Below are 26,583 nucleotides of genomic sequence, written 5' to 3'. Positions count from 1 at the left end.
AGGCTGACTGGTCTATAATTCCCTGGGTCCTCTTTGGTCCCCTTTTTAAAGATAGGTACTATGTTCGCCCTTCTTCCAGGCCTCTGGGACCTCATCGTTCCTCCGGGAGTTTCAAAGATAATTGCTAACAGTTCTGAGATTGCTTTCCCCTGCCAAATTTACCACCAGGCCTTAACTAGTTCTCCAGTTTCTTGATCCTGGAAAATTGCTTGTGCATGTTGTCAAGCTGTCTAGAGTAGTTCACAAACATGAATACCAACCTCAGGGCAGACTGTTACAAACCAGGGCACAACCCCCAAACTGCTTGTGTGTTCTATAATTAGATTTCACCAACCAAGTATCAAGTGAGAACTTCTCAAGCACTATAACGGCTTTAACATGGAGTTATAGACAGTCCCCTTGGGTGTTTCTGTCTGTCTTGACACATAGGCAAGCTTGTCTTTGTGACAGATAGTCCCTTACACCAAAAACCACAATAATATTCAGTTTACTCCCAGTCCCAGAGGACCAGTCACTTACCCGAGCTCAACTTCACTTCAGATCTCTCAGGAAAGACAACACTTGTAGCTAATCCTATAATAAACTAAAGATTTATTAACTAGGAAAAAGAAATGAGTGTCATTTACAAGGTTAAAGCAGGTAAACACACACACAAATGAGTTACAGTCTTAGGTTCCAAAAGATAATAGAAGCTTCTATAATAAGCAAGCTCTATATATCCTTTAGGGCTAATCCAAGCTAAACAGCCAGCGATCCCTTTCTTATGCTTAGAAGCCTTGCCCTCTCCCTGATGTCCAAGCAGCATAGGATAACAATTTCTTCTTGACAGGGATTTTTATTCCCTTCCGGCAGAACTCAAGCATATCTCCTTTTCATGGGTGTAGGAGCAATCAACAAGGTCTTTTGTCCCCTGATGTTCCATAATGGCCTCTCTGGAGAGGAGATGACACCTCTTGTGATAAACAAGCATTTCACACTTAGTAGTGCTTCTCTTCTGACTGTGGGGGTTTTAAAGCAAACACTCTTATAGTTACAGACCAAACAGTTAAATATTACCATGAAACATGGGATACAGATATCTTAAGTGAGGTTAATGTGTGCAGCAACTCACAAGCATTTCATAAAGTCTGAACACAGTTTTATAAATCTAACACCTGTTTTAGCAATACTAACACACAGGTCAGCCAGACTGGTTTTCAGTGAGGCCTAAGGTCTTGGCAAGAGCTGGCACCTGGTCTGCCAGCGTCACACACATAATTGCTGGTGTGGCACAGTTGGGTTCTTGAAATAAATTGAGCAGGCAAATGTTTTGCACCTGCAAAATGTGGGTGGAAAAATCCAGGCTGAGTGTTTGAAAATCCAGTCTTATCTGCCTGTGGATCAAATGCCATTTTTATTGAGTTTCTAACTTAAATGACAAGTTTCAGAGTAACAGCCGTGTTAGTCCTGTTCTTCTTCTAACTTAAATGTTTCTGATGATAAAAGAAAACAATAGTTTATCAGTAACAACTGGATGTGGAGGTTCCTAATAACCTGCTGTATCTCTCTTTATTCTTTTTTTGGCTATTGAAGTCTGCAGACAGGTACCTTGCGAATGAATTGCCTGGACTGTCTGGATCGTACGAATAGCGTACAGTCCTTCATTGCACTTGAGGTGAGTTCATTAATGGTCTTTCATGAACATACACACACACACTCTGCCTGCATTTTGTGCATTACCAAAAAGGGCAAGAGGGAGGTCTCTAGCTCTGTCTTTCCATCATTAAGATACCTGCATTAGTTTAACTATAGAATGATGGCTGGGTGAAATTCCTACATGAGGTGTGGGGGGGAAATGAAATATGAAAAGTAACTTTTTCTCACCTCTCTTTCTGTGTCCACTCCAGGTTCTGCACACTCAGTTAGAAAGCCTAGGGTTGAACTCGAAGTCTACAGTTGACCGCTTTGTGGAGTCCTACAAGGCAATGTGGACTCTCAATGGTCACAATCTGAGTAGAGTGTTTACAGGGAGTCGTGCCCTGGAGGGGAAAGCCAAGGTAAAGGAGAATATCAGAGCTGCTTATTCATGAGTGACTTTAAAGGAAGTCTATGTTATCACTGCAAAGATCACCTGTGTTGAACATTTTTGTATAATGCAGGTAGGGAAGCTCAAGGATGGAGCCCGCGCTGTGTCACGCACCATTCAGTCAAATTTCTTTGACAGTGTGAAGCAGGAAGCCATCAAGTTGCTACTCATGGGTGATTTCTTCAGTGAGGAACATGCAGACAAAGGAAGGATGCTTATGGACAACACTGCTCTGCTGGGTAAGTCAGATTCTATGATTCTATGAGATGTAAATCTGTCTCCTTTGTCTTGTGTTTGCTTCCAGTTGTGCTAGATGACCAGTTGCATTCTTTTGAAGAGTCTAGAAATAAACAGCTGTTGCACAAAGGCATTGATGTACAGGGGCAATGCTTTCAAGTCACAACAGCATGTGCTTGAATTCCACTATTTTTAGTTCCCAAAATATTCGATTAGACTTCTGCATAGGTTGTCTCATTCACTGATGATAATCTGTGCTGATGGAAGTTGTTGTCTACTGTTTAGAAGAGTGGATTAGGAATCAGAATTTCTGTGGGGGGGGGTTTCCATCTTTGTCCCTGACTCACCCTTTGACCATGGGCAATTATCTTGGGACCAGATTTTTTTACAAACTGGCTCCTCTTTTTGTGCTTGCAATTTGTGGATGCTTTAGGCCATTTAGGTGTCTAAATACCTGACTGCACATGCAAATCGGTTACCTAAACACTGAAATCACCTAATTTGCTCCTGCAAATAGCGGTGGTCAAAAAATTACACTCTTAATTATTTACACCCACCAAAAAAAAAAAAAAGAGGAAGTCTGATTAAAGCATGGCTAAAATGGGGACCAGTCAGGAATAATCAAGATGGTGGGGTCTTATGTGGAATCCTGCCATATCACAATACAGAACCAAGTTCATGATGGTTTTTCAGAATTAATGTATAACAGCATGCACCAAAAAAAATCTAATGGGGCTTGGGTTTGGTTCTTAATTTGTGACATCATTTTGTAGGCCACGCTGAAAATCCCAAGAAAGACCAATCTAAAACCGTATTATTCAGTCATTATTAGGAAAGCATTAGAAAATTCTAATAACATATTTTGAATATATTTTCTTCAAGTTTGTCACTGTGAAAGTCCTGTTTTTCCCGTCCCCTCCACTTACCTCCATGTGTGAATAGTACAACTCATTTCAGTGACTGCACTCAGTTACCAGGAAAGAAATCGATGGCATCATTTTCAGTTATGCAATTATTGTTATTTCCACTGGAATTACGTTTTTAGTTATTGCACTGATGCCAGTAAGGTAACTTTCATTATTTCACAGTAAGTCTACATGTCACTGACGTCTGTAGTACCATTCATTCCACTGCAGCAAATTGTCTTTACTTTCTCTCTCCATCAGTGACTCCCAGTATTTTGAAGGCCATGTCAGAGCGTCAGTTTGAATTCACGCACTTCAAGCGGATTCGTGTTGCCATGGGGACCTGGAATGTAAATGGAGGCAAACAATTTAGAAGCAACATCCTTGGCACCAGTGAGTTAACAGACTGGCTGCTGGATTCTCCCAAGCTCTCTGGGGTTTCTGAATTTCAGGGTAAGACTTTGAGTGGTAGTGTATCTGTTTTAAAATAAACATTATTTGTTAACCTCTAATGGAACTGCAAAGTAGTTTAGGCCCTGTATTTGGCCATTCATACATCATCTGGTAGGGAATTCTAAGTAGCTGATTCTGCTCCCACTTGGCCTTATGCTGCACCCCTTCACAAGCCTTGGTGTAGCAGTCCATAGGTGGGGCTGGGAAGGCTGCTCATAAGTTAGAGAAACCCTCAGGGCTGCACTAACTGATGCTGAAGAGTGTTTTGGCCCTTACAGCATCCCAGAATCCAGAGTGTACGAAGGTGGCATAAAATCACCTTACCCTGAGGTGGCCTTCTGCACTGAATCTCTCGCCCAGACAGCACAAAATCTGTCCCTAAATATCAGTTTTTATTCATGCTCCCCCATTCCTCCCCTTGTGTTTCAATCTCATTGGGAGTTAGGTGCCTTTAGAAATTCCACTGGGCATCTATCTGCCTCTTTTGACACCTACATATCTTTAAAGATCTGGCCTTTAGGCACCTCTGAAAATGTTACACTGAATCCTTTAATGTTTATAAAGCACTGGGAGACCCTCAGACAAAAGGAACTGTATACAGTAAGGGTAACCTTTTATTACATTACATTGTTACAAAGCAGGGTCCTTTTTTTAGTAGTGTGTCAAACTGTTGTGTTTGTGGCTTGTTTGGACTGGCTGCTGACTTTCCTGTTCACAAAACAGGGCTTGTGATTGTAACTGATTTACAGATTTTACTAAAGAAAACAACAAAGGTAGTGTTCTGTCCTTCAGAAATGGAGTGGTTCTAAAATTACTGCTTGTCCTTTATTTTCCCTGTTACAGAGTAACACATAATCCTCTGCAGGCATTGCTGAGATATTCCTGTGCATAGCACACAAATATATGAACAAATTCCATGTATCCCTGGCTGTCTCATGTGAGCATTACTTCTCTTGAGCCCATACTACCGTAGTCTCAGAAGGCCAGGAAGTAGGAGATTAACAACATTATGCTGCATGTGTTCTGTTCATGCACGCTAGACATATTTACTGACAATGAAGTCAGCCACGTCATGCAGTCAGCTGTTTTAATAATCTACATTAACGGCTAAATTTTAAAAAATGGGTGTCAAAATTATGCATGTGAAATATGCAGTTACTATTTTTGCATGTGAACTTTTCTGCTTTTCTTATTCTTAATTTGTGAGCAAATCTGATTTAGGCTCCTACAGTATTCTTCTGTGTAGTCCTACGGCTGAGTGAAGTTCTTGTTATCTGGTGAATAATAATGAAAACCTTTTAGATGTATGGCAAACCTGGTGAACAAGCAGATGTAGATGTAGCTCTGTGCTGCCACTTGAGAGATCAGTGTCTGATTTTCTGAGTCCTCTCCTAGGGGCATGCTCACACCTGGGTGGGAGGAGAGAGTATCTTACATTGGCCATCAGTGACGCCTCCCCCCAGCTCCTGTACCAGTTAGTCTAAAGAGCATTATTGACATGATACATTCCTTCATCAGTAAGCGGTTACAACCCGTGGTGTAGGTTATTGAAGAAGACAGGGAAGAAACCTCCAAGACTTCCTCAAAGTAATGGAAAATCTTACTCAGGGGAATGGGGGCAGAGGGGAGGAAGAAACATGCTGGTGTTGGACAGTAGTTGCAGCTAGATAAATTATCTGTGTCAAAAACAGACATCGAGATATTGGACCACATACTGGGTATGAGATTTCAATGTGACTGGATGAAGTGGGGCAAACCATTGTGACTTTTAGGTTGTGTACACAGTGGCATCATATCTTAGATCTGGGAAGTGAGGATCTCCCTCTAAACAGCATTGCGGAGGTCACAGCTAGAATAAAGTACTTTGTTCTGGGCTCCTTCCTACCAGAAAGATGCAGACAAACCAGAAGGAGAAAAGCAGAAAAATGATAAAGGGAACTGCAAGGGTTGCTTTCTGAAGATAGATTGAAAGAGCTATAATTATATAACTTGGCAGAGGATGCGCAAGATTAACTACAGGACTTCTCTTTTTCTAATTTCTGTCAAGAAAGCAAATGATTAAACAAAACAACAAATAAAGTGGTAAAAAGTCTTGCATGACTTTTGTTCCTCTCCACACAGACGATGAGAGCTGCCCTCCTGACATATTTGCTGTGGGATTTGAAGAGATGGTGGAATTAAATGCAGGGAATATTGTAAATACCAGGTAGGTGAAAACAGAGCTGTGCTTTGCACATTCACCTGCCTGTGGTCCCTGTGCGTGGGAATGTTTGTCGTTAACAAATGCCCAGGTTACCAGCCCAAATGTGCACTCTCTTGCACTCTCTCATTTTTATACAATGCATATCACTACTTTCTAAGGCAATGCAGGGAACTATTTAACACTGTGCTCCCAGTATCCTTTCTGATGCTGAAATGTTAAACTGCTAAAGTCTCTACACACAACTGAAATATATGTGTGGAATTTTACAATGTGAGCAATATCTCTCTGTGCTTAAGTACTTATCTATGTGTATTCATAAAGGTACTGCTAGGGTAGGAAGTAGAGGTAAGGAATGAACTCTTCTTGTCCGTGCCTGTGAAATAATGTGTTCCTTGACGGGCTGGAGGAGGACTCAGGGGGAAAGGGGCAAAAACAACCGAGGAAGGTAGCATTTCACTACTGATTCTTCTGGCTTAACATTTGGATATCATCTTTAGGAATGGCAAAGCTACAGTAGTGTGGAGCATGGTTGGTGGGCCAGCTATTCATCTGCATGTATCAGTAGATCTTTAGGACAAGAAAAATAAGGAGGTCTACAAGGTAGAATCTATGCAGACATAGCTGCCCAACCATCACTTGAGAGTAGCAGTGCATTCACTATTAAGCATGTGTAGCTGGTCACCTCCTAAGCAGTTAGGATCCATTTAGCTCTCACCTTACTGCCCCCTGCCTCGTGCTGCAAGAGCAGGGGAAAGAGACATTGCAAAGAAAGAGGCTTCAGCATGATTTTTATTATTTCATTTCTGTTCAATTCATTCAATGTTTTATTTTTGTTCTAGTACAACTAATAGGAAGATGTGGGGGGAGCAGCTTCAGAAAGCGGTTTCCAGGACTCACCGGTATATTCTGCTGACGTCAGCACAGCTTGTTGGTGTTTGTCTCTTCATCTTTGTACGACCTTATCACGTCCCCTTCATCAGGTACGAGGGTGTCGTGTTTTCACAAATGGTTTCCTGCGGCCTGGGGTTGGGAGCAGGAAAAGCAGGCCTGGATTAATCAATGTGCACTGAGTGCAGTTGAACAGGGCTTCCATTTCAGGGGAGGTGCTGACTCCAGGGGGTACAAACTACACACACACAGAAATCATAGCCCAGGAAGGAGTGGCGGGGGAAGGACTTTCCCAGCATGATGTGGCAAGAACCAGTGGGATGGAGTGGGGAGCCGGGCCAGCCCTGTGGGACAGGAACTGCTGCTAGCTGAGTGCAGGGTGGGTTCGCTCTATAACAGCCTCTCCAGGGCCCCTCATTCCCTCAGGGCAGAACCTGACACCCCCCCCCCCCCCACACACACACACACAGATTGTCCCACCCTCTGGGGCAGTACCTGACTCTCATCCCAAGGCTTTCTACCCTGTAGGAGAAGGGAAGGTGGGGGATGCCTAAATGCCATAGTTCACAGGGCCCCAAAGTTCTTCAATCTGGCCCTGAGGTGAAGGCCTGTTTTTTGCTGAGAATTCCTGCTGCCGAAATGTGTTCTTCATTTTGTGTAAGCTCATTAACCCGTACAATTGTAAACACGAGGTTGGGCTAGGGATGGAAATAAAAATTCCAGTTAAAAACAGAATTTAATTGGCTAACAAATATTCTTTATTTCTTTATTTTAAATAAAATCAATAGAAACGAGCAAGTTAGGACCTCTGTACAGTATTTTACAACATAAGCTGTACTGATGCCAAACTGGGCAAAAGGAGAAGACTCCCATCAGAAATAGACCAAGGAGGAGATATTTTCAAAAGCACAAATTGGAGTCAGGCCACTTGCTCCCTTTGACTTTCACTAGGAGTGGGCCATCTAACTGTCCAGGGTACCTTTATAAATTTCTCCCTACTTAGCTTCCCTGCACACATCACCAGCACAGACAAAAGCTGGAGAAAAGAAATAGGCTTAATGCAGTTCCTAGAACCAACAGGGGAAGCAAATCCTAGAGGCAAGATCTCTCCTCTGAGAGGATCGTTCCTTTGATAGAGGAAGGGAGCCTGGGTTCAAGTCTCTACTTTGCCACAGGCTTCCTGTTTCACCTTGGGCAAATCACTTTCTCTCTGTGACTCAGTTTCTCCTCTGTAGAATAGGGATAATAGAACAGAGGCACTGTGAGGACAAATAAATTTAAAGATTGTGTGATGTTCAGGTGCTGTGGTAATGGGGATTGTATAAGATCCTTAGATAGACTGTCCTGCCATCAGTCCCCAGGATGAAATCCTGGCCCCATTGAAGACAATGGCAAAACTCCCATTGACTTTAGTGGGGCCAAGATTTCACCTCAGATTTTTAACTATAGTAACCATTCAGAGTACCTTCCCCAGTTGTTCTAGTAGCACAAAGGGAGCGGTGCAGTCTCTGAGGCACCCAGGAACTAAGCCATATGTAGATCCCTACCAACACCTTGACTTGTGCCCTAAAGTAAATAGAAAGCCAATCTAGCCATTGCAGAACTGTCATAATATTCTCCCTGTGGCCAACAGTGCCAAACAGGTAGCTAGATGTACTCTGCACCAGCTGCAGCTTTGGAGTGTTCTTCAAGGGTAGTCTCATGGAGAGAGCACTGTAGTAATACAACCTGGAGTTACAAGGTCCAGATCTGAGATAAAAGGCTGCAGATTCACCTGAGGAAAAAAGATGCTTTTGGCCACTGGCGACATCTGAGATCCAGGAGCAATCAGGGCTGCGAAGTACACTTAGATCAAAAAACTCTTGGGCTAGAGAGTGGATAATCTTGTTGGTAATAAGATGAGAAAACTCTCCTACCATATATTTATTCTGCCACCAGCACTCCTTTCTTCTCTAGATTTAGCTTCAGCGAGCTTCGTGTCATTAAGTCTCCCATTTCAACCAAACACTGGGGAACCATATAGATTACAACATCTGGGCCTAAATTGACAGAGACAGAGCTGTGTGATCTCTGTGTACAGTAGTGATGACAGTGGAACCCATACCATCTCCCAGTCTACCTCAGCAGACTCACATACACATTGGGTAGGTGGATAACAGAACAGAGCCTGCATGAAAATGCCTGTGCAATGGAATGAAGTATGCCTACGGATATGCGGGTGGGAGAGGAGTAATTGGCCAGAACTACCCACTGGCACCTCTCAGAGAAGACTAGGACAATATCATCCACCGCATGCCAAATGCACTGCTGGGTCACTAAAACCTTCCAGAGTATCAATGCCTGCTGGGCTATCTTACTTTCTCTTTCACTATTCTGATATCCACCAAGAAAGTTCGTGCTCGTCGTACCTAGCTCTGCAGTCAGACTAATGGAATCCAGATAACACTAGGGTTCCCTTACTGCAGCCTTCTCCGTTCTAAAGGGAAAAGACTAAATTCCTGATTTTTTTTTAACTAACCTGTCTGATAAAAGTAGTCCAAAGAAGGAGAATACCTTTTACTAGGTGAAATTTGAGTACTCCAGCTTGAATAAAAAAGGATCAATAGCAGAATCAGTCAACAGACTGGTTCTGTTGCACCTGTCAACCTGTTAGCACTCAGATATAGAGCAGTGGCCCGTTGAAACTCCTGAAAGGTTTTGATTTTAGTAAGTGGCTGAGTTTCATTATTTAATACTAATGGGCTGCTACAGGATATATGGACACAGCCAATCCTAGCCACGTGATTTTTGTAGTTTTAAAAAAAAGAAAAATCCAGAAAAAGACAACAAAAATGATCAGAGGCAGAGAAAGGTTTCTATGCTAAGGGGGATTAAAAGATTAGAACTAGTGTAAACAGGAGATGAATGAAATGGGACGTGATTGAAGTATATATCACAGTGAATGGGTCAGGGAACTCAGAGGCTCAGGATACTATGAGGTTGTCTCACCACATTTCCTATAACCTTAACCAAGAATGGACAATTAGATTCCAGTTGATAGTTGGATAGGTTGGCAGCATCAATGGATGGCTTCTTAGAGCAGAGACAGAACACGATTCCTTAAAATGGTCAGAACCCTCTCAGAGAAGGTGTTGATGTTCCCCACCAACCAACCCAGGAGCTAGTATTTCCCCACTGGCTTTCACCAGCCAGGAAAGAGAAGGAACCAAAGCATGGGTTGTGGTATGAAATTTCCCCAACACCTCTAGAACCTCCAATAATGTGTGTAACTAAAAGTCAACCAAAGACCTAACATTTGTTCCCTCCAGATATTGCCCTGTATCAATGGACACAAGTATTCTAGTCCAATGCACATGATTTTATGTACAAACTAAATTTTCTCAATAGGAAGGATTCACGCAGGGCTGGGGCAGTTACAATTATGATCTCACCATTTGCTTATCTGAACAGACAGACGTGCATTATTCTCAAAATAGACTGGCTCTCTGGGAGTAATTATCCTGCTAACAGGTGGTCTGTTTTGCCAAGTCGGTCCTTTGTAATATAATGTAAAACAATGGTACATGAATTGCTAAGATGTAATTGAAATACCATGTAATTAACAATATGGATGCAACAGGCAATTTGTTATCAAAACTAACGCCATTTCAGTGCTCAGGGTCTGCGTATTTGTTTCTAATAATCAATTAGTTTGACAAATACAGATTTTATAATCTGTATGCTTTGAGATTTGCATTGATACACCAGAGATGTGGCCAACTCTTCACTACAAAAGTTGCATTTCATGGTATGGAAATGCCATTTCAGTTGATAATCAGCTGTCCGGTATTGATTCATATCAGCAGAATGGAAAATAAAAGGGAGTAAAGGTGACCATTAATTATTGTCACTACTTCAAAGGATTTTTTTTTATAAAGACAAACATTAAAAGTAAACCTCATATAAGTTTCAAAAGCTACAGAAATATTTTCATGCAAAGAATGCTGAGTAGTTTGGAAAGGATGCCAAGGGGGGTGGTCCAAGAAGAAAGTTATTTCATTCAATTGTTTTATTACTGTATTATTGTTTTTTTAACTGGTAATCTGAAACATCAATACGGCCAGTAGTAATGTTGCAGCAAAAGACCCTAAGAGATCTATTGAACAACATGAATCTCTGCTCATTCACATGTTTAATAATTGGAATAATGGAGGGAAAACAAAACCATCATTCTAAATAAGATATGTTTTTCCTTTCCACTTTCCAGTAATGATTGATGAATTTTTTCCTCCTCTCTCCCCCCAACCCCAACTTTTTTGGTCCAGGGATGTAGCAATAGACACAGTGAAAACAGGGATGGGAGGGAAAGCTGGAAATAAAGGCGCAGTAGGCATCCGTTTCCAGTTCCACAGCACCAGTTTTTGCTTCATATGCAGTCACTTGACAGCTGGTCAGTCTCAGGTGAAAGAGAGGAATGAAGATTATAAAGAGATTACACAGAAACTCAGCTTCCCAATGGTAAGAATGTAAGATGTCTCAGACAAGAAATGTTGTGAATGGGAGTGAAAATTGTATCCTTAAATTTTTAATTGTGAGAGTTGGTAGCAATCTACACCACCTGGCAAGTCAGCACAGGAGGCAATTCAAAGTCATGGAGTATTCACACAAAAGAACTTAATAAAAAAGAAAGTAAGGTTGAAAGCATATTTCCATGGAGACCAGCTAAACCCAAACCAAATGATACTTTCTTTACAAAAATTCTACACCTTTAAAAAACCCAGATGTTAGAATTCCTGAACGTGAACAATGAAGGGATCTAACCAGTTTCCCACCATCATAATGTTTCATCACTCACTATCACACCCACCTGATTCACAGATTGAAAACTTTATGCATTGTGGACCAGATTCTCCAGTTTGCCAAGATTACACGTGAAGAACCAGGTGTGGTGGCATCAGAGAGAGAGTAATGGCTCCCTGGTTCTCTGCTCAGACCCAGAACAGATTAGTTCCCCCTGGGGCTGCTCTAACTTGAATTAGTTAGCAAGAATCCCTAAAAGACCATTTTCTATCAGAGCATACCCATACTCCAGCCACAACTGGACATGCCACAACTCCTCAGTCTCATGCACACAACTTACATGTCTCCTGCTCTTCTTCAGCCTTCCTCCCTGCACTTCCCTTAGAGTCCCATGTCCCAAGACCAAGGAGCGCACCTTAATTGTTATCTTTTTCAGAATGTGGTGCAAACAGACATTCTGAGATCCCTTTCCTCTGTATTTATATCCGATATGATTTCTTTTGGATGGTATTCTGTTGATCTTTCTTTTTAAGGCCAGCAAGTGGCCCTGTAGGGTTTTTGTGGCTGTGTTTCTGTGCTTGCCTTAATGGTGTTGGCCACTTTGGATTTCCACAGCTGCCATTTCTTTCAGACTTCTCCAGAGAGCCTGTAAGCCAGGGAACGAGAGGACCAGTTTGTGATGTGTTCATTTATTCTGTTAAATCAGCAAAGAATAGCATTTAGGTTGAAGAGCATAAAATTTAACTCCCTGTTGTTTCCAGGGTTTAGAGGCTTGACACATATAGCATATTAATCAGTTTCCATTTATGTTAGAAATAATAGTGCCAGTATTGAAGCCCTGCATAGAATATCCATTCTAAATGGCCATGAAATCATGCATATAGGAGTCCTTGCTTCCAGTAGCTCATTAACTATTTTATATCCTGTACGTTTACTATATTGGTGTAAATATATGTAAATCTCGGCTCTCTATGAGCTAAGATCAAGTGTATATTAACAGTGCCCTCTAGTGATGCTATAGATACAGGTCTGAAGTGTTTCCTTTATGAATCCCTGTGTTTAGAGGTTTATAACTTATTTGAAAAAACGTGCCGTTATTTGTGGCACAACACATGAAGCTTAAACATTGGAGTGAATCTCTGTTAATATTATTATTACTTTACATTTACAGAAATGTGCTATGCAGTTGTAGAGGCAAATTTTCAGCCTGGTCTTGACTGAAGCCTCTATTTTTGCGGGTGTATACGATAGCAAGAGCATTTTGTGGCTGCAGTTTAGATCATGCAGGCATATAAGTCCTTGACTGTGCCAGCAATTCAGATATCTAAATTATGGATGTAAAATTGTGACTAAATAACTGTGGGATGCAGAAAGAAATGTAGAGACCACTTTTTTAGTCTGCACTGGATTTAGCAATTAAAACCTCATAAACAAGTCCAAAAATTAATATTCCAGGGAGACCGAGTTTTAAACTCAGTTGATTAAAATGTATAATTTTAAAGTGTGTCTTAAATTCTGTATCTCCTAACCAGGGAAGGAATGTGTTCTCACATGACTATGTTTTCTGGTGTGGTGATTTTAACTATCGCATCGATCTGACATATGAAGAAGTCTTTTATTTTCTTAAACGACAAGACTGGAAAAGACTCCTGGAATTCGATCAACTACAGCAGCAGAAATCCAGTGGAAAAGTAAGGGGATTTATCCCATTTGCTCCAATTTGAAAATAGCTATTTTCCAAAACACCCATATTTTGATCTGAATTAATTGCCTTTAAGAAAGAATGAAAATGAGGGCATTTTCAGACATGCGTTTCTATGGGTACATTCATTTAAAAAAAAATCAAAGTGTGATTATACTAATAAAAGTGACAATGAAACCTTCATAAGCAGGAATTTAGCTGATTGAAAAAATGATATTTTTCAATAGATTTTTAAAGACTTTCATGAAGGCACTATTAATTTTGGACCAACATATAAATATGACGTTGGCTCAGAGGCTTATGATACAAGTGATAAGTGCAGAACCCCTGCTTGGACTGACCGAGTGCTTTGGTGGAGAAAGAAGCTTCCGTTTGATAAAACAGGTGTGTAGGGTCTTTCTCATTTTTGCATTTCTCATTTTAAATAATGATGCTGGGCAGTCAGATCTCACTGGATCCAAGGGACAGAATTTGGTCTAGTGGTTAGAGAAGAAGATGGGCAGTCTGAGATTCTAGGTTCTATACCTGGATCTGGCCTATAGTCTGGGTGAAACTGTGATTACCTTACTCATGGTGGTACTCCCTTTGGTTTCAGTGGGACTGTTTTCATGAATACAGAAGTTACATTTGAAACCTGATCAAGTCACTTAGCTATAGCCTACTCCTGCTCCTGTTGTTACTAATTTCAATAAGGGTCTGAGCCTTGTGCCTTGGTTTCCTGAGATGTTATTGGTTTCCTCAGTTATTAGGGAATGATAATACTGAATGTTATGAGGTTTTATTAATTCATACTTGTAAAGTGCTCTGACATCCTTGAATGGAAAGTGCTACGGAAGTGCAATGCATTACTTTATCTGTAAGTTAAAAGCTATAAAATACTAAGACAGTTTAAAAAAAAACAACTAAACTTTTTGCAGCCAGAGCCATATTTCCGTACCAGCCTCTAAATCTGCATGTCATCCATCAGTGTGTGTAAAAACTGCACTTACACATGCAAAGTGAAGAGTTATGTGAGAAATTATCTGATTCATGCATACAAAGGTGAATTTACCTCTTAAGATATAAGGGTCATCCCGTGGACTCCCTTAGTATAAATATTGTGAAGGAAAGCGAGGGTAACCAGAGAGGATGTCAATGTAACATAAATCATATCATATTTATTTTAAAATCTGATGGTGTAGTAAAAAGAGGATCATGACCAGTAAATAGAGGCATGAGCTTAAGAAGCAATAAAACCGTAGAAGGGATGAAATACAGGGGATAACAATATGTGAACTTCAGTTTGTGTGAGAAATAAGCTATAATATTGGTAGGGCTGCAGTTCTTCTAAGCCAGTCGGGTCCTACACATAGGTATAGAGGGGTTTGTGTTGCGGTAGATAATCGAAATATCCCAGCTGAATAGCCAAGAAGAAAACACTTGGATGAGAGGATAAAAGTGCTGGTATCCCCTCCCCTCACTTCTCACAGTTAGCAGAGGCACCCTCTCTCCATTTCTGGCTGCTCAATAATTGACCCAAATTTTGTTTCCCTTCCACCTTGTAGACCACAGATAGCCTGAAAATCCTCCCTTAAAAATTTACCTCTCACTCTTTCCGTTTTATTCATGTTTCTATAACTTTGTCATTTTTTCATGTTTGTAGCAGGTCTGCCATTGTTCTAAATGCATGCAGAAGTTGAATAACTCTCCTCATATTTTCCAACTGCTTTATGATTGTTGCAGACTATCCAGTAATTCCATTGCATCTTTTCAGCTAAAAAAATATCCCCAACTATTTCAATAATTTCCCTTTCTCCCTCAATTCTTCTTTCAAGAGGCCCCAGAGAGGACTTCAGCAGGCTGAGCAGACACTGTAGATAGGATGATCTAGCAAGGCTGCAAGAGCCCACCATATGTCGGAAGAAAGTAGCAAATAAGTGAAACATCTTTCTCCTGTACTTACAGACCTTCCAGAGCTAGCCCAAGTGGTAACACAGCTAGGAGATCCATCTTCTCCCCCTCCCCGTTTTCTGCCTTTGAGCCCCACCCAATCCTTCTGGTTCCATTCACCACCTATAAACTCCACTACCCCTTCTGATTTTGTGGCAAAGCTTCCTCTCTCTCTCTCTACCGCTTATCTGCCCAATAGTCCAACTTCCATTTCTGTTCTAGAGAGTGGAGGATAATGGGTGTGTGGGCCAGAGAGCTGTTTGCAGAGGTGGGGAGACATTCCTTCCATGTTGTTTACAATTCAATTCCTAGATCAAAGGGAAGAGATGGTATAGCTGGTATGAGGTAGCCAGGAGAAGTGACTGTGTCTGACAGTAATTCATCTTGAGCTCTGGAGATGAGAAATAATCCTTCTCCCCAGGCCTAGCAATGCTTCCCTCCATTTCTCCATGCTTCCAAGAGCAGCACAGTGCCTCCCCTGGCATAAAGGGGGAGCCCAGAGTAGGCACTAGCTGGTAAGGAAGCAACAATCTATACTACACTCTTATCCCATATTTGAACACTTCCTGTCACCCAGAAAAATCATGTGGAAAGCAGAGAAGCTATAGCCATACAGGATTTCCTCTTTCTGTTCTCTTAACTGCATGTGGTTATTTCAAAATATAGCTTTTTCAGGCTGGAGGAAAATGCTATTCTTTAATGTGACAGTGTGTGATGCTAAATTATATACGTCTCTGAAAAGTTATTGGTTTACGTTTTGTCCTGTTCTAATGATCTGTGCTATCGATTGCACTTCTTTTTACATTTTGTTTTCTATCAGGAGATTCAAGGTCTAGAGGGATATAAGCCATCTTTTAGATGGAGTGCTTCAGGAACAATGTGTTTGGGTGAAAACCACTGTTCTGTGAAATGCAGATTGCTAAAATTGTTTTAATTATTGTTACGAGTCTGTGAACTTTAATGCTCTTTTGTGCTGTATAGCTGGAGAGATCAATCTCCTAGATAGTGATCTGAGTGCTGACACTAAAGTCAAACACACTTGGACTCCTGGTGCCCTGATGTATTATGGAAGAGCGGAGCTGCAGGCATCTGATCACAGGTAATGTCCTAGTTTAGATGATCTTTCTGAGGCTCACTGAAGTACATATTCAATGGAAGGGCTAAGAATGATTGTTAATGGACACTACATGTTTATTCTCTGTTCAGCACTTTGACATTTAAACCCATCATAGTTCTAAACCAAAGGGTGGCAATGCCCAGGGGCCTTGTATTAATTTTCCTCTACACTATGATCTTAGCAAGGGCTGGACAAGCCGCAGAGGCAAGGCCTGGATGATTTGATGCCTCTCCTCATTAATTTCTGACAGCTCAAGCCAATCAAAGGTGCAGCAATGACAGGCTACCACCTAGTCTTCTGCTAGAACGAAGGCAGCTGAGATGTGTTGCCATAGCGGTATAAATTGTGTGTGTACAGCTGGGGTGTGTGTGAATGTTAATGAGCTTCCCTGAGATGCAAACACATTAAACTTCCCCACTTTCCTGAGAAATGGGAAGAGAACAAAACCAAAAATTGAGACAGCCACATTGATTATAGATCTTCTCCCTAAAGAAAAATGATATAGATTAACTTCCGTTGCTCACTGTTATTGTTTCACTTGTTCTGAAATGAATGCTATGAGTGCTTTGATAAATGTATCTCAAAAGCTTGTCTGTTTTCAACATCGCTTCTGTAATTATCCTGGGCTGCTCTATGGAAATGTTGTTGTTTTGTTTCTCACAGCAGTGGTCAATGAATCACAAAAGTTAACCCTGTGCTTTTCACAGCATTGTTACTCTAGAGGACTGTTTCACCTTTCTCCAGTAATGAAAGAACATGCTTCTCACAAACAAACCACTTCTCTATGTCAAGGCACTAGCCCATTCGCACTGACACTACTGGCTCCTGCAGCTAACAGTGTCATTGCCACAGTCATTATAAAATGCAACATTTGAAGCCTGGCTTCTTTTACCTTGGCTCCCAATTACAGCAACCACCACTACAGGAACCATGTTTTAACAACACTTTTTAGTTACACTCAGTAGGTTGGATTTTCCAGGATGTGCTATAAAAAGAGACTCCAGAGTATCTCTTTTAACATAGAGCAATGTACTAATCAACAATGTTTACAGAAATAATTCACACTTCCTATAGAAGGTTGTTTTAATTTCTGTCTTTCCTTCATCTCAACCTTCAGTCTTTTTGTTCATTCTGGTAGTGTGTATTACAGAACCAGCTGCAGTGGATGTAGCAGGTAGCAATGACAGGTAGTTAGATAGTCAAGTGTCCAATGAGTGCCCTCAGTGCATTTGCAAGTACAATCTTGAGGGTGCAGATTGCATCTACAGAGGCCGAGCCTCAGCCCTTTTGACAGCTTGTCCCTATTTATGTAGCTTTGACACTCAGAGCTAACACAGAAGAGACGATTCATAACTATTTAGAATATCATTGATGCGTCTGTACTACACAAACATGTTGCATACTTAAGGGTACATTGTTCTCTCACTGTTAGTCCTGGGGCTAGGGCAAAAGAACTGGAAGCCAAGACTGCTTTGTCTTGGACATCCTGTGTGACTTTGGGCAAACCACTTAACCTCACTATGCCTCTTGAGAAATAACAACACTTCCCTATTTCATAGAGGTGTTGGGAAACAATTTATTAATATAAGTAAAGCACTCTGAGATCTTGGGATGGAAGGTCCTATGGAAGTGCCAAGTACTATATTAGTGTTATTATTATGTTTGCTAATACAGTATATTATCACCACTATCTTTCAGCTAAATGTAGTTGTGGTAAATCTGAGAGACCCTATATGCGGGAGTAATAAATTAGGAGTCAGGACTCCAGGGTTCTATTGCCCGCTGTGCTGCTTATTATGTGGCCTTGGGCCCACTACTCAACTTCTCTCTCTCTCGCGCGGTATGTCTACACTGCCGCTGGGAGCGTGCTTCCCAGCTTGGGTAGGTAGACATGCGCTAGCTCTGTCCAAGCTAATGCATGAAAAATAGCAACATAGCTGGGGTTCACACAGGTGGCAGCTCGGGCTAGCCACCTGAGTACAAACCAGGGCCGACTCCAGGCACCAGCTTGCCAAGCAGGTGCTTGGGGCGGCACTCCGGAGAGGGGCGGCACGTCCAGCTATTCGGCGGCAATTCGGCAGATGGTCCCTCACTCCCGCTCGGAGCGAAGGACCTCCCGCCGAATTGCCGCTGCAGATCGCAATTGCGGCTTTTTTTTTTTTTTGCGCCACTTGGGGTGGCAAAAACCCTGGAGCCAGCCCTGGTACAAACCCAGCCAGACCCCAGGGGTATGTATTTGGGTGGTTAGCCCAAGCTGCTACCCCAGCTACACTACTATTTTTTAGCATACTAGCTCGAGCAGAGCTAACACGTCTGTCTACCTGAGCAGGGAAGCATGTTCCCAGCTGCTGTGTAGACAGATCCTATGTGTAAAATGGGTATTACAGTTATTTACTTCAAAGGGGTATTGTTAGACTTAATTAAGCCTATCTGCAAAGTGCTTTAAGATCCCGGGATGAAAGGTGCTGCAGAAATGCAACGTCTAAAAATAGATTCTCGCTTTCAGACAACCAATCTTTTGCATGTCCTATTATTTGAGGGTAATTTTAGATAACATGAAAGCAATGTCTGTGTGTGTGTGTATAAAATCTAGGCCCGTGTTAGCTATTGTAGAAGTGGAAGTCCAGGAAGTTAACGTGGCTGCCCGCGAGAGCGTTTTCCAGGAAGTGTCATCCTTCCAGGGACCATTGGATGCCACCGTAATGGTAAATCTCCAGTCACCAACCCCTGAAGAGACAAACGAATTTCCTGAGGACTTGCGGACTGAGCTTATGCAAATATTTGAGAATTATGGCACCATTGTTCTTGTCAGGTAAATGTTGATTCCTTGACATGTGCACTCTATTTTTTTTTTTAATCCTAATTAAAATACATTAACTGTGTGGAATAGGAATAACCAGTTTAGACTGTAATGTATTGCATTAATGGTTAGAAATTATCAGCACTTATGTTTTATTTCTCTCCATCCTACTAAAGAAATATCCTAACAGGTTCCTTGGCTATGTGAGGGAGAAGGGTATGCAGTGCTCCAAGTCACAGGCTTCGCCCTGAGTCTGCCTCCCTGGGGTCAGCTCTTCACCTTGCTCAGGCTCAGCCCTTTAATTCTCATGCATTGGGTGTTGCCTCAATTTGCAGTACTTCTAAGCTGTGCCTCCCATTCCTGTGACTGAGAAAATCTGCCTTCCTTGGCAATCTTTCACACCCACTTGGATCTCTTGGGTGACTCTATCCCTTTTGGATTTTAGAGCCTCTAACCTATCCTTGGGGGCTCAGGCTTTTTTGTCATTCCTGGACCTACTGAGTGTGAGGGAGGGTGTTTGATTCTATACCCTGTTGGAGCAGTTTTGTTTCCTTCAGTTGTGTTATTTTGGGTCTCCTGGTAGCTATGGGACTTCTGTGTTGAAGAAAACGAGCACAGCTTGGCATTATCTGATTTACATTACCATGAGTGGAAGAAAACAACAGGATCAAAAGTACTTGTCCAAAGTGGGAAAAGGGCTAGCAGATCCGACTGTGCCACTGAAATGGGAGTGATGTTACACTGTTCAGCTGGGGCATACATCTTAAGTTGTGCCTGGTCACAAAATGCTGCTATCCCTGCTGCTTCCTGCTGGAATCTAACTTCTTTGTGGCAGTAGTTGTGACTTGACAGCAAGACCAACAAATCAATTACAAGGCATTTGACCTACTTATTACAGGAGATTGTTTTGCTAAATACTGTCAACTTGACTCTCTGTCTAGCCCTGCACACTACTGACTAGGGGGTATGGGTTCAAGAGCAGCCCTAGGACCCCACCACCGCATGGTTTGTGAAGGTTTAGAGCATTGCACGGCTGCTGAGAGGAGTGTGAAAGAAATGTGCTTTGCTTTTTTCACGCCCCTTTGCAGCTTGCCATAGGACAGAGTAGTATCCTTTGAGGAGGTTGTGTGCCCTCTGAGAGGCAGCTTTAGTGCAGAGTTCACACAGAGCAGATGAAGCTGGTACATGGAAGGGGAGAGCTGTGTTACACGGGGATGGGGAAAATACTGTGGATGAAGGAAGGTGTGTGGCATTTTCTTAACCTCTGCTCAGAGGGATGAACTGTTGCTTTGAGGACAGCCCCAGTAGCGTCCACTCTGGTGGGGCCACATGAGGGAGGATGGGTGGTGAGGGAGAGCCAGTGCTGGGATACTTGGTCCCATCTGTCACAAAAACACTTGTAAGTAATTATGCTATTGAAAGAGCTAAATGAAAAAATGCAGAATTACTATAGTCACCATTTAGCCCTACTATTTCCTTGTGGACAGCAAACTGTACAGTTGTCTCCTCTCTCTGTTCTTACTAGGATCAATCGAGGTCAGATGATGGTAACATTTGCAGACAGCAGGTCAGCTCTCAGTGTTCTGGATATGGATGGTATCAAGGTAAAACCATCTCTGGTTTATTTTAGTGAACTCACACCAAACTTTTTTCAAAAATGGGTGGCTTAGGTTAGATACCCACGTCCATATCTAGGCACCTGAATCTATGGCCTGATTTTTTCAAAGAAGCTGAATACCCCCAATGATCACTTCTAAGGCCTGCCCATATAAAGGAGGCAGGTATTGCTTCTTCAGGTGCTTATAAATAGAGCTCTGGAACTGGAACATTTGTAATGGTGCCAACATGTACAGTAATGCAAAATGTATCAGCAGCTAAGGTTCCACTCTGCTTTAATTTCTCACATGGATCAACAGTCATGTTTGTTTGTTTGGGGAGGCAATTTGGGGCCTGCTTTATGGTTAGGTATCAGGCTGCTAGAGCACTGGTAGGATTTTTCAAAATGCCTAAGTCAGTGGTTCTCATCCGAGGGTACGTGTACTGCTCTATATCTTATACACTAAAATGTAAGTACAATATTTATATTCCAATTGAATTATATGGTAAAAATGAGAAAGTACGCAATTTTTCAGTAATAGTGTGCTGTGACACTTGTATTTTTATGTCTGATTTTATAAGCAAGTAGTTTTAAGTGAGGTGAAACTTGGGGTATGCAAGACAAATCAGACTCCTGAAAGGGATACAGTAGTCTGGAAAGGTTGAGAGCCACTGGCCTAAGTGATTTATGCTCTTAAGTCACTAAGGCATTTTTGAAAATACCACCCCTAATTATTATGATTATCATCATTTTAAAAATTATACAGCATAATTGCTGTGATATTTTACCATTTCTCTCCAGTAGCAAATGACTGTTGAGTGCAGCATTGAGTAACCAAGAACCACAAGGGTAATTTCAGTATGAAAACTTTGAAGAAAGTCACAACATAAACAAGCCCAATAAGAGCAGCAGAGTTGTTTAGTCAATACCTGGAGTATTGTTACATCCAAAGGATTAATTCTGGGTTGTTTTTTGCCCCTGATGGTACTAGGAAGAGTATTTCCTTGTCATTGAACTGCTGAAATGAATCTGGTGCCGTCCAGATTTCTGAAGCACTTGTGGGATGGAACATCTGCATTTACTCAGCCTGTTGGAGCACTGTTCTCATTTTCTTAACAAAGGGAAAACAATTCTTTCATGACTCTAGGTCAAGGGCAGAGCAGTGAATATCCGGCCTAAGACTAAGGATTGGCTGAAGGGCTTTCAGGAGGAAATTGCTCGAAAACGGGAGAGCATTGCACCCATGTCACCCACAGCAAACTCCTGTCTGTTGGAGGAAAACTTTGATTTTTCAAGTTTGGACTATGAATCAGAAGGTTAGTAGCACAACTCTAGGCTGAACCATGAGAATTTACTTTGTTCACTTTGGTTGTGGGGAGAGGGTAGATATCTGTATGTGATCACTATCTTAGTTTGTAATAAAACAATTCTTAGAAACAGGTTTGTAAACAGAGCCCTGATCTGGCACTGTGAACTACTCAGGTAGACCCCAGTTCTCATGCAGAGCCCCATTGAATATCAGCTATCCGCACCTGCTCAGTACTAAAAAATACACTATCACAGTCATAGTACATTAAAATTATCTATATCAGTGTTTCTCAAACTGGGGTCCCAACCCAAAAGGGAGTCGCAAGGCTATTGTAGGGGGATCGTGAGATCACAACAGTGTCGCTAGGGGAAAGGGGAGTTGCAGGGGATACAGAGCTGCCACTCTCCGGCCACCCAGCTCTGAAGGCAGCACCACCGCCAGCAGCAGCGCAGATGTAAGGGTGGCGATACCATGAGTATGTACAGTAATTTGCTATCACTTTTGGGGGGAGGGGAGTCATCACAGCCTGAAATATTTTCAAAGGGGGTCCAGCTAAAAAAGGTTGAGAACCCCTGATCTAAATACACAGAAAAGCAATAATAAAAACACATGGAATCAACAAAAATTTTGCCTAACAAAATAATCTGTATAGAAAATGGGAGTGAGAAGAGAATATGTGTTTTCTGACAATGTCTGTGTTTTCAAATATTTTGTTTCAGGTGATATACTAGATGATGAGGACGATTATTTGGATGACATGCTGCCTCAGCACCCCGTAGCAGAGATGACAGAAGGCTTACATGTGGGTCCTGAATATTTTACAGTTGCACCCACAGTAACTTCAAGCAAATCTCCACTGCTTACTGGAGGAAAGCCACATCCATATAAAGGTAAGTTACGTGGCTTCTTTAAAGCAAGACCTTAAAGCTTGTTTCCTTATGCTTTTCTTGGCTGTTTGTTGTGTTCACATGTTCTCTCTTGGTTTATACTTAGATTATAAGATTTGCAGGACAGGGACCAGATTTTTATTCTGGTTCATAGAGTGCCTAGCACAGAGGGGCCCAGGATCCATGACTGGAGCCTCTGAATGCTACTGCCATACAAAAAATAAACAAGTAATTAAGCTTAACCCTGCCTTTACTCTGTTCTGTTCAGGGCAGGGTAGTTGTGCCTAAGAGAGGTGCATGTGTATACATTTTATAAATCATAAGAAACAGAAGTAACTCTCCTTAGCTGTCTCGCATCACATAGCACCAGTGCACACAATACAGAGTTGTTCTTACTTTATGTTCTTGTCAGTAAGGCCTCGTCCATGAAGTCAATTGAAAGACTCCCATTGACTTCAGTGAACTTTGGTTCAGGCTTTAAAACCATAGGCATTGTAAGCAGTGCCAGCTCTAACTTTTTTGCTGCCCCAAGCAGCAAAAAAAAGCGCCACCCCGCCGAGCGCTGCGCCGCCGGAGGCCCCCCCCCCCACGGAATGCCACGCTGCGCTGCCCCCCGCCACCCCAAGATTGGCCACCCCTTACCAGGTGCCGCCCCAAGCATGTGCTTGGTTGCCTGGTGCCTGGAGCCGGCCCTGATTGTAAGCAGTGGAATCTGAACTCTCTGGAAACTTGCCAGTGAATTATTTCAAACGAGTTCCTGTTTCCACCAAGACTAACAGTTTGCTTTACCCCCCTGTGCTCTGATTTTACTTATTTTTGGCAATTTTGAGGTTCAGGCACCCTCTGACTTAAATAAGGTCACTTTGAAAAACTTGTCAGTTGCTTAAAATTACTGTACAACGTTAATCTCATTATCCACAGTGTTCCCTCTCCTTAGCATTGGGATTGCCTAAGGAATACTGCAGATACTGAGGTAACATTGTATAGTCATCTCTGCAAATGGCAAGTTACCTTAGCAGGCAACCATGCTTAATGCTACGATTTTCTCAAGGAGGTCACGGAATTAGTGACTTCTGAAGACCTCCATGACTTTAGCCCGCAGGCGGCTGGGAGCTGCAGGATCCCGCCGCTGGCAGGGGCAGACTGAAGCTGCAGGGTACCCCCTCCACCTAAGGCAGTGGGGCCCCCTGAGTTCCAAGCGATGGGGGACCCCCAGAGCTACCGGCCGCTGCAGGCAGTGGGGGACCCCTGGAGCTACCAGCTGCCCCGGGCAGTGGGGGACCCCGCAGCTCCCCACAGTTCCACCCTGCCATGGGCGCAGGGTGCCCCACAGCTCCTCAGCACTGCAGGCACCAGGGGGCTCTGAGAAGACACGGGCAACGGAGGACCCCACAGCTTCTGGCCAGCTCCCTGCCTCTGGCAGTGGGGGCCCTACAGCTCAGAGATGCAGGGGAGAGGGATCCCGGAGCTCCCAGACAGGCCTCTGCAACTCAGGGACAGGTCACTTGCAACAAAGAAAAATTCATGGAAGCCCGTGACCTGTCCCTGACTTTTACTAAAGATATCTGTGAAAAAATCTTAGCCTTAGCCATGCTCCATGTCTGTTTGGTTTGTTTAAGTGATCAACTGTCTGTGTCATAAATGATGTGTAGTTTTTTCACTCATATATTTTGTTGTAATATTATTATGCAAAGAGAATGTGAAGCTGTGAAAAGAGTTACATCAGTCTCAATTACATCAGGACTTGTTTGCAGTCATATCGTTGTGGGTTGCAAGCTGGTCTGGCTTTAGCAGCTAAGCACTGTCAGAGTGGGCCAGAAGTTGGAAGGGAGATCTCCATGGAACAGCTCAGAGCAGCAGTCAATGGTTCATTAGCTGGCCCTCTTCTCTTATAATCATTACTGAAACAATGCCCAGCATGGCATTATGCTGGGAGCAACTTCCCAATGAGCTGTAAAGTTGAGGTCCTGGTTATCTAATGATAACATGATTTTTTTTTTTTTTTTTTTTTTACACTAGCGTCGTTAACTGCAGTATCCTGTCCCGTTCCAACTTACCTTTAGTTAGGCAGCTTGTAATTACCCATCTCTTGCTACCATTTCAAACTAGATGCAGTATTCTTCACTTCTTGTCCTAACCTGATGTGTAGTAATGTTGTGTGTAGTTCCAGAGGACAGCTTACTGGAAAATAACAGAAGAGTGCTTAGAAATACCTAAAGTGTGATAGTACAGGTTAAAGTGGGAGAGGGATGTGAATGGGGCACTAAACTTGAGCCATTTCTTAAAAAGCTATCAGCCATATACTGTTGCTCACACCTAGAAATTTCTCAGGCTGTCTCTACCGTATGCACCTTTTAGCGACACATCTGTGCCACTACAGCCGTGCCACTAAAAGGTGCGCGGTTTAGCTGCTCTTTGTTGGCAGGAGAGAGCTCGCCCGCCAACAAAATAAATCCACCCCCAACGAGAGGTGATAGCTTTACTGGCAGGAGAGCTCTCCCGCTAACAAAGCACTGTCCACACCAGCGCTTTTCATTGGTAAAACTTTTGTCATGTCAGAGGTGTGAAAAAAACAGCCCCACAAATGACAAAAATGTTACCGACAAAAGTGCAGTGTAGACAAAGCCTCAGTTAACCAGCTCTTGTTTTCAAATCACAGGTGCCTGTCTCGTGACACTCCAGTCTTGATCCATCTCTGCCATAATTCTCAAATGCAAAACTCTTCTGTTTGTTTTTTCCCTGAAATCTTCCCCTAGATGATGCTGACCTAGCTGAATTAAAGCGGGAGCTGGAAGTCGGTGGGGGGCTGCGCCATCGGTCACCAAGCAGATCTCTGTCTGTTCCTGACAGGCCTCGCCCACCTCAGCCACCCCAGAGACCTCCCCCTCCAGGTAAGATTGCAGTTTCTTTTAAAAAGTTTTCCCATGTCAGCTGGACTCCATTGCCACCCTATTGTTTCTAGTAATAATGAACAGGTAAATACCTCTACCTGTTTAAATCCCCATCACCTGCTGTTTGTCAGGCACTTTTTTCCCTAAACTCTTGTGGTGTTGAACAACTGCTGTGTTTCACTCTAGCGGTGGCTGCATTTCAGTGATGGGTGAAGTGGTTCTTTGAAATAGTTTGGGATGAAAGATACTCTAGAAATGAAAGTCCTTTCTTCACTTTAGTGGAGTTATAATGGTTCATGTGTTTCACATACACCCAACAGCAAAGGGGGAGAATTTGCAAAGAACTGGTGCTTTGGTACAGTAACAGAGACCAGTGTTCATTCTCATTGAGTCTTTTCTTTTTAATACTCAAAGCGTTTTCTTACAGTTTTTTGTTTATTCAATTTAATTTTTGATGCAATATTTCCGTTAAAAGCTTAAACAAAATATTTGTTGGTCTGATTTTTGTCCCTTCCCATTAGACAGTTACCTCACATAGAGCTGAGGATAACAGTTGTTTTTCTTCATTTGATGGGTAGTTTGACCTCCCCCATGGCATAGATTTCTGAGGGGGAAGTGATGGTGTTCAAAGCTCTACTCACTTAGATCCAAAATGAGAGACCAGTCATGTCAGATTGTTCAGATTCACCCATAGACTCTAAGATGAGAAGGGGCCATTATGATCTTCTGGTCCAAATTCCTGCATAAATCACAGGCATTAGACTTTCATGCAGCACATAATTTCTAGTTGCACTCTAGAGCATCTCTTTTAGAAATACATT

At 42.4% G+C, this 26,583-nt stretch overlaps 1 protein-coding gene across 1 annotated transcript in view; it reads left to right on the top strand.

Annotated features, from left to right (window-relative positions):
• Positions 1-26,583, top strand: part of SYNJ2 (synaptojanin 2) — an 89,056-nt gene that overhangs the window by 52,102 nt on the left and 10,371 nt on the right. The window contains exons 9-23 of the mRNA XM_054023755.1: positions 1,573-1,654; positions 1,887-2,036; positions 2,139-2,304; positions 3,469-3,660; positions 5,782-5,866; positions 6,703-6,843; positions 11,056-11,248; positions 13,063-13,221; positions 13,460-13,616; positions 16,143-16,260; positions 18,872-19,090; positions 20,604-20,682; positions 21,823-21,991; positions 22,704-22,874; positions 25,628-25,762. Coding sequence (XP_053879730.1) covers positions 1,573-1,654; positions 1,887-2,036; positions 2,139-2,304; positions 3,469-3,660; positions 5,782-5,866; positions 6,703-6,843; positions 11,056-11,248; positions 13,063-13,221; positions 13,460-13,616; positions 16,143-16,260; positions 18,872-19,090; positions 20,604-20,682; positions 21,823-21,991; positions 22,704-22,874; positions 25,628-25,762 — 2,216 coding nt within the window. The remainder of the gene's footprint in view (positions 1-1,572; positions 1,655-1,886; positions 2,037-2,138; positions 2,305-3,468; positions 3,661-5,781; positions 5,867-6,702; positions 6,844-11,055; positions 11,249-13,062; positions 13,222-13,459; positions 13,617-16,142; positions 16,261-18,871; positions 19,091-20,603; positions 20,683-21,822; positions 21,992-22,703; positions 22,875-25,627; positions 25,763-26,583) is intronic.

This window comes from Malaclemys terrapin, chromosome 3 (genome assembly GCF_027887155.1).
Source record: "Malaclemys terrapin pileata isolate rMalTer1 chromosome 3, rMalTer1.hap1, whole genome shotgun sequence".
NCBI lineage: Eukaryota > Metazoa > Chordata > Testudines > Emydidae > Malaclemys > Malaclemys terrapin.
The sequence above is the reverse complement of the archived record's forward strand: the minus strand, read 5'-3'. Positions and strand labels throughout refer to the sequence as shown.